General features: G+C 66.2%; 1 protein-coding gene across 1 annotated transcript in view; it reads right to left on the reverse strand.

Annotated features, from left to right (window-relative positions):
* The window catches only part of LOC104987548 (collagen alpha-1(V) chain-like), a gene marked incomplete at its 5' end in the record, with an annotated part of 37,124 nt that overhangs the window by 7,776 nt on the left and 21,613 nt on the right, over positions 1 to 7,735 (reverse strand). Inside the window, 11 exons of the mRNA XM_010838548.1 lie at positions 255 to 367; positions 1,581 to 1,836; positions 2,275 to 2,328; positions 2,711 to 2,746; positions 3,570 to 3,623; positions 4,730 to 4,837; positions 5,135 to 5,188; positions 5,280 to 5,333; positions 5,419 to 5,526; positions 6,334 to 6,387; positions 6,950 to 7,003. Of these exons, the coding sequence (XP_010836850.1) occupies positions 255 to 367; positions 1,581 to 1,836; positions 2,275 to 2,328; positions 2,711 to 2,746; positions 3,570 to 3,623; positions 4,730 to 4,837; positions 5,135 to 5,188; positions 5,280 to 5,333; positions 5,419 to 5,526; positions 6,334 to 6,387; positions 6,950 to 7,003 (945 nt within the window). The remainder of the gene's footprint in view (positions 1 to 254; positions 368 to 1,580; positions 1,837 to 2,274; positions 2,329 to 2,710; positions 2,747 to 3,569; positions 3,624 to 4,729; positions 4,838 to 5,134; positions 5,189 to 5,279; positions 5,334 to 5,418; positions 5,527 to 6,333; positions 6,388 to 6,949; positions 7,004 to 7,735) is intronic.

The raw sequence follows: 7,735 nt of genomic DNA on the forward strand, positions 1-7,735 counted from the left end.
AGTCTGAGTGAACTCCGGGAGTTGGTGATGGACAGGGAGGTCTGGTGTGCTGCGATTCATGGGGTTGCAGAGTCAGACATGACTGAGCGACTGATCTGATCTGATCTGATCTGGAGGAGAAACCTTAATTTTGGAACTGGTTTTCATTTCCTGGTTTCAGCTTCTGGATGTCATTCCTGAAACTGCACACATTACACAGCGGGGGCCTGGGGCCAGCCCCACCGGGAGAGGAGGTGGTGGGGGCGGGCACTCACCCCCTCGGACTTCTTGTCGGGGAAGACGCACGTTGACCCCCCGGCCGTGAAGTTGCAGTAGACCTTGAAGGAGTCCCGGGAGCAGCCTTGGTTCGGATCCACCCAGTATTCGCCTGGATCACAGGGGCAGGGGCAGGGGCAGGGTCTAGGTCAGGGTTGGGGCCAGGCTGAGGTCAAGGTCCGGGTCAGGGTTGGGGTTAGAGTCAGGGTCGGGGTCAGGGTCAGGGTCAGGGTCAGGGTTAGGGTCAGGGCCAGTGTCAGGGTCTAGGTCAGGGTTGGGGTCAGGTTGGGGTCAGGGTCCGGGTCGGGGTTGGGGTCAGGGTCAGGGTCAGGGTTGGGGTTAGGGTCAGGATCAGGGTCAGAGTCAGGGTTAGGGTCGGGGTCAGGGTTAGGGTTGGGGTCAGGGTCAGGGTAGGGTCGGGATCAGGGTCAGAGTCAGGGTTAGGGTCGGGGTCAGGGTTAGGGTCAGGGCTGGGGTCAGGTTGGGGTCAGGGTCTGTTTCGGGGTTGGGGTCAGGGTCAGGGTCGGGATTATGGTTGGGGTAGGGGACAGGGTCAGTGTCGGGGTCGGGGTCAGGGAGGCAGACTGTGAGAGCTGCCCCCTGGATGGTACAGAAGCAGCTGCCACTGGGTGGCCCAGCAGTCACGGGCACGGCCCGGCCTCACGCCACAGCATGGCCCCCTCTGGGTGACTCTAAGGGCCTCCCACTGTCCCTGCTGGGCCCATGGAGCCACAGGGACAGGCTTGTCCCCAGGAGCACAGCTGGAGTGTGAGGCCCACAGGGCCCGGCTCTGGGGACCCAGGAGGGTGGCTCTCCCCGCTGGGCCGGTGGGTGCTGGGAGCCCAGCGGTGCTCCGGGGATGGTTCCGGAAGTTCACGCACGTGGGGTCACAGTCAACAGCACGGGACTGGTTTGCGTTTGTATGGAATTCCGGAGTCTAAGCGGTGCTTCCCCAGGTGCCACAGCAAACACCAGCACGAGGGCTCCCTAACACGGGTGCGGCTGCAGCTGGAGCGCACGCCTGATGGGGGCGTGCTTTACCCCCGTTTACAGATGTGGAGCCCCGGCTCCGGGCAGAGCAGATGGCCTGCCTGACAACAACTGAGCTTAGACTACACTCTGTTCCGTGCGACCCCAGGCCTCGACCTCTTTCCTGGCTCCCAGGACAGCTTCCCGTTCTCCTGCGATGCCTCGCCAGGTGACGGGGCAGAGGCCCCTGCACCCCATCCCCCCAGGGAGGGGACCTGAGCGGGGCGCGTGCCCACCCAGGCATGGGTCCCTGCCACTGCCCGCTCTGTGCGTCCCCAGGCCTGCGGCCACCCTACCGTCGGGGAAGTCGGGGTGGCAGAGCTGGAGGTCTTTGCAGGTGCGTGCGGGGTTCTGCGGTGTGCCCAGCGGCCGCTTCATCTGCTCGATCTCCAGCTTCAGGGAGTTGAGCGAGCCGAAGATCTCCTCCATGCCATCCGCATAGTCCATGTACTGCTCGCCCTCTGCGTCGTCCATCAGCTGGCTGGCATCGATATTCCGCCGGGTCCTGGATGCCTGGATCGGCAGGGGCTGGATGACCTCGCCTGGGGGGCCCTGGGTGCGGAAGAGGGCAGTGGTGGGTGGGGCAGGGCAGGGCCCACAGCCAGGGCCGCAGCTGCAGGCGCCTGTCCATCTCAGCACAGTCTTCTTCCCTTTTCTATGTCTCTGGAACATTCCACATGTTGCCCGGTGCTGCCTGACCCCTGCCCAACACACGCATGTGTGCACACACACACATGCGTATGCGTGCATACACACCTGTTCACACAGAGGTATGTGGGTGCACACACACACACACGTGTGTGTGTGCTCACCCTTCATCTCTCCCCAGCCATACTTCCGAGGGCGAGGCGCCATGGGCTGACCTGTGTCCAGGGCCAGGCCCCGCCCCACCACACGTCACACATTGTTAAGAATGTTTTGGGATCAAACCACACAATTCCCTCGGCATCAGGGGACCCCCCAACTCCCGAGTCCTCAAGGGCTACTCACTGGTGGGCCAGGGGGTCCTGGCTGGCCTGCCTCACCCTTCGGGCCAGTGGGACCCTGGGGAGAAAGAAAAGAGAATCAGCCATGGTCACTGAGGCCTGATGGGACCTGTCCACCTGGAGGTCGAGAACGATCTCCGGGAGCACATGGGGAGGGCAGAGAGGCTGATCGAACGTGCTGGGCGCCCCCTAGCCGCAGGTGTGAGAACCAGACACCCGAGGGGTAACCTGGGGGGCAGGGCCCTTCCTTGGGCGCAGGGAGCCATGGTCTGCGGTGACTCAGGCTGGAGGCGGGCGCAGGCCAGGTCGGCCCCAGAGGAGGGGCGTCAACCACCAGCCCGGAGAGGCAAGGGGGATGGGGACCCCGGGAGGTTCTCAGCCCACAGCCTGTAACCCCTCCAACTCCGGGCCCAGGGGCTGGTCAGGGCGATGCCACTTACCGAGGAGCCCTTAGCACCTTTTGGACCAGGGGGCCCCTGTGGAGAGAGGCAGGGCATCAGCGGGGGGCGGCCCCTTCCCCCCAGGCCCCGGCTGTGACCCACACCCCCACAGCCCCGGCCCCCTTAGGCCCTCCTTCTCTGCCTGCAGCCCCTCCCAGGAGTCTGAGTTTGCACCTGCTTCACGGGGAGGCAGGTGGGGGGGCGCTCACCCACACGGAGGCTGGGGGTCCTGTGGGCCCCAGCCCAGCCCCTCACCCTCCCCCGCAGGGAAATCGCAGCTCAGGCAGCCGGAGTGAGAAGCAACAGGGGCGTGGAGGCCCCGGAGGCCCTGACGTGGGGCCCCCAGCCCCTCCTGACAGCTTGCCACGGAGCCAGTGGCAGAGAAGCTGGGTCCACCTTGGGCCACGTGGACCCAGGCCCAGGTGGCGCTCAGAGGCCGACTGGTTTGGGCGAGAAGCAATTCAAGGCCCGGGGACGTGTCCTGGGTCTTCCAGCTGCAGGGCGAGGCCCCAGGCTGGTGCCTGGAAGCCAGGACCCCAGGTCCTCGTGTCCGGGCCAGGCTGGCCCTGCTTGTGCAGACGGCGAGGCCCAGGAGGGACCAGCCGCTGTCCTCACTGTCCCCAAAACGCCCACAGAGGACTGTCCACATATCCTAAAAAGCCTGGAGAAAGAGGCTTGCCCCCATTCCCCGTACCTGAATCAGGGCCCAGTGACCTACTTCCTTGTTTCCATCGCTCAGAGCTCGCATCAGAGATAATGAGCAGAGAAACCCAGGGGGCCCCCAGACCCCGCCCTGGGGCCCCACAGCTCCCCTGTGGCCCCTCCCACCCCGCTCCCATGTGCCCCTCCAGATACACACCGGCAGGCCGGGGGGACCCGGGGGGCCAATCGGGCCGGAAGGACCGGTGATACCCTGAAAGGAGCAGAAACATGGTCGTCATCGCTCAGATCGGGGGGAGCCTGACCTGCAGCCTCGGCCCCCGGCTCTCACTGGCCTCCTCCCCTGACTCAGACACGTGTGAGCGGAGCCCTCACTCCTTGCGGGGCCTGGTGGGGCCTGAACGCCTGCCGGGAAGCCTGGCACCCAGGGGCCCCTGCCCGGCCGGCCTGGAAGGACCCCCAGGGAGCCTGAGCGTGACCCCTCTAACGTCCCTTGTGCGCCAGCCCCGCCCGGTCCCCCTGGCTGCTTTCTGCTCTAGCTGGGGGTCCACCCTGAGCACGAGCCCCGCTCGGGGGCGGCGAGCGTCCTGGGGCCCTGTCTCTTCCACCTGTCCATCCAGCCTCCCAAGGGCTTCCCCACAGTGGAGCTTGCATCCTGACTGACCCCCTCTCCTGGTCTAGGTGCCACGGGGAGACATGACGGGGTGAGGCAGGGGATGTCGCCTCCCGCCTGGGCTCCTCCCTCCAGCTCTGCCTCAGGCACCCTGCCCTCTCCCAGGTCGGGTGCCAGCCAAGGTGGGCACGGCTCAGGGGCACGTGTGAGCCATCACACCTGGCTTGGGCAGCGGGGGTTCACAGGCTGCAGTGAGGCCCCGTGGCCTTGCTGTGGGGACAGGAAAGGCGGGCCTGCCAAGCCTCAAACCCCCGACGCACACCCTCCCATTCCCCGGCCGAAGAACCCACTGCCAGAACCCCCCAGGTGCAGGGCAGGCCAGCCTCGCAGGCTGTTTTCCTGGCTGTGGTTTCCCGGGGGCTGGTTCCCAGGGAAGTCCGGGGTCAGCTGCACATATACGGGGTCAAGGGGGAGCCAGGATGCAGCTGAGTGTCGCCGATGACCCTGGACGCTCAGCTGGGACAGACAGCCTTTCCGAGTGTTGTGGGGGTGATGGCCTTCACTGAGGAGGCCAGCAGGACCATGAGGGCTGCTCAGGGCCTGGGCTGGGCTCCAGTTCCGCTCCTGGGCCCTGTGTGCCGGGGCGAGCCCGGCGCCGCGGCTGCTCCTGCCCTGACCCCGTGGCCGGGGACGTCCTTCCGGCTTGAACTAGCCTCGAATCTTTGGATACAGCCTGTTCCACGCACCTGTTCTCCCTTAGGGCCCGAGGAGCCCTGGGGGCCGGGGACTCCGCGGTCACCCTTTTCTCCCTGTTCGCCCGGAGGTCCGATGAGGCCGATCAAGCCTGGGTGACCCTGTGGGAATGAAAGGGGTATTTGTGATGGCAACGCCTCACGTCCGGCCGCGTGGCCCAGCCAGAAGCGGCAGCGCTGCCTTCCGCCCTGCTCGAAGCTCCTGCAGTGGAAATGTGCCCCGGGCCGGCCCCGAGAGCAGGCAGTGGCCGGGTCTCCAAGCCACACGGATATGTTGCCTTCGAGTCGCCACCCAGAGCAGGTGACGCCCGCGGGGGCGAGCCAAACCTTGTCAGGCCCGAGGCACAGGCTCTCAAGGGGCCCACGCTTCAGCCACACGGGCGCCTGCAGTCCACTCACCTTCTCTCCTTTGGGTCCAGAGTCTCCTTTGAGGCCTGGGAGTCCTGGGGGGCCCTGCGGGGGAGGCGGGGGGCTCAGAGTTCTCGTCCCAAACCCCGCCCTCCGCCACCTCCGCCGGGGGCCCCTGGGGCACGTCCTGACTCACCATGGGTCCTGGGGGGCCATCAGGGCCCGGGGCTCCGGGGAGACCTTGTTCACCCTGAAACACAGTCGAACCTGCCCGTGAGCCCCACCCTCAGCAGCTGCCGCCCCACCCTCTGGCCCCCCACCCTGGGGCCACTCACCACTGGGCCCGGGATCCCTCGAAGGCCGTCAGGCCCCGGCTTCCCGGGGGCCCCCTGGGGGCCAATGGGGCCAGTCTTCCCAGGAGGGCCTTCCAAGCCGGCTTCTCCCTGCAAGGAGGACAGAGTGGGGCCCTGATGCTTGAGGCTGTGCTCACCCCAGCCCGGAACCACTGCCCAGAAACCCCGAGGAGCCTTGGTGAGAACCCCGCATGCCCCAACACCCAGGGGTGCCCCCAACTTTCCTGCCTATAGAGGCCACTCAGCCCCCATACTCCACCCACTGAAGACCTCAGTCAACTGGGCTCTAGCCGCCCAGCCACCACGGCCACCATGGCGGTTATGGCCAGCTTGGAGCTCACGGTGGACACGGCCACGTGTCCTGAGCAGACCTGGGCTGGACAAGCTCCACAGTCTCAGTCGACACTGGGGCCCCTCCACTCCAGGAGGAGGCACCCAGGCCCCACCCAGAGCTCCTGGGGAGAGCGGCCATGAGGGCTCTGGGTGCCAGGCTGCACCCTAACCTCACCGCAGGGCACCCCACCCTCTGCTCTGCCCTGCGGTGGGTGCTGTCACCGTCTCTGCTTTGCAGGAGAGGCAGCCAGGCGCGGCCAGGTCAACGCCAGGCCCTGAGGTACCCGGCACGGGCCTCCCCTCCCCCAGGCTGGTGGGGCACATGAACTGCAGTGCCCAGTCAGGGACCCCCAGCCGGAGGCACAGCCTGTCTCCCCCTGCTGAGGACGGGCTCTTCCACCCAGGTCTGCATGGAGCCGGCCCCTCTGAACCCCACAGCCCCTCTCTGTGTGTTCAGCATCCAATCCCTCTCCACCCCCTGACCCCAAGTGGCCACCGTGCCCTCGGCACGCCCTGGAAGGCCTATGCACAGTAACGGCCACAGCCGGGCTAGAAAGCACCCACCTTGGCTCCTTTCTCCCCCTGCCTGCCTTCGGGACCTGCGGGGCCGGGCGGACCCTGGAGGGAGCAAGAGGGCAACGCGTGAGGAATGGGCTCCCAGAAGCCGAGAGGGCAGCTGAGCGCTGTGGGGCACAGGCCTGGCAGGGGCGTGGGGCTGCTCCCAGGCCTCCAGAACGAGGCCCGCGGCCTCCGGTCCCAGAAAAGGCCAGCGGGCTGGGCTGGGGGTCGGGCACTCCGGTGGCCTCCCCTCCCGCACACTCAGAGCGGCCGCGGTTATCGCAGCCCCAGCAACAGATGGTTCCGTTTGTGGGATGATTCAGTTTGCTTGCTCTGACTTTTCCAAAGGTCTGACCCGGGGGAAAGGGGCTTTTTCAGCTTCGTGGGTGTGTTTTTTCTCCCACAACAGCCATAAGAGAAGGTCTGCTCAGTCAGCTCATCCTGAAAGGAGTGGTGCATCGACCCGGCGGCTCTGAGATCGGATACCGTGGCAGAACGCCGAGCGGGCTGAGCTTCAAAGAGAAGCCGGTTCCTCCTCCCAGGGGCTACCCAGGTTCCCAGGGTCTGTGCAGGGCGGGGGAGGGGCAGGTTTCGTGCAGGGACGCCCGGCAGCTTCACGTACCCTTTTTCCTGGAGGCCCAGATGGGCCTGGCTCACCCGTAGGGCCTGGTGATCCCTGGGGTGGGAGAAAGCAGAGCATTTAAGTCAAGGATGTTAGCTGAGACCCAGCGGGGCTGGGTGGGTCTGAGGCTAAGAACACACAGAGCTTTCACTCCGACCTCGGCCAGCCCCAAAGCTGCCCCTCTCGTCTTCTGCAGAATCGGCCCTGAGTGGGGGTGGTCCCGGACTGCCCTGCCCTGCCCTCAGGCTGCACCAGTGTGGTGGCCCATCCCACCTGCGGCTCTGCTGCATCTGGGGAGGGTTCCCAGCAAGCCGGCCGGCACCCCTTCTGAAGAGGTGGACCCTGGGTCACAGGCCAGGAAGGGGTAGGAGGGCAGACATCTCTTCGGGGCCCTAAGCCGGTGTCCCGAGCTCGAAACAACGTTTCGGAAACCCGATGAGAGGCACGTCCAGTGTGAGCTCAGCTCCAGGCTCACGTGGGAAGAGCCTTTTGAGGAGCACGTCCAACCCTACCCGGCAGAAACAGGGATCCTGAGAATGCGGGGTGGGCTTCTGAGGGGGTGTCGCGGACACCGGGCTTCGTGTGCAGAGCCGCCGTCAGGCCTGGGGGTGCATTTCCCCTTCTGGGAGGAGGGTCCCCAGCTCGCAAGGGTCCTCCGAGGACCCTTGGCTGGGTCACTACTCTAAGGCAACTGGGTGAAATGAACAGAGCGAGTTGCAAGGCCTGACACCTCCCTGCGCGGCCGCGTCGCCTGACGCCTCCCTGCGCGGCCGCGTAGCCTGACGC

Source organism: Bison bison, unplaced genomic scaffold (assembly GCF_000754665.1).
Source record: "Bison bison bison isolate TAMUID 2011002044 unplaced genomic scaffold, Bison_UMD1.0 scf7180017846082, whole genome shotgun sequence".
NCBI lineage: Eukaryota > Metazoa > Chordata > Mammalia > Artiodactyla > Bovidae > Bison > Bison bison.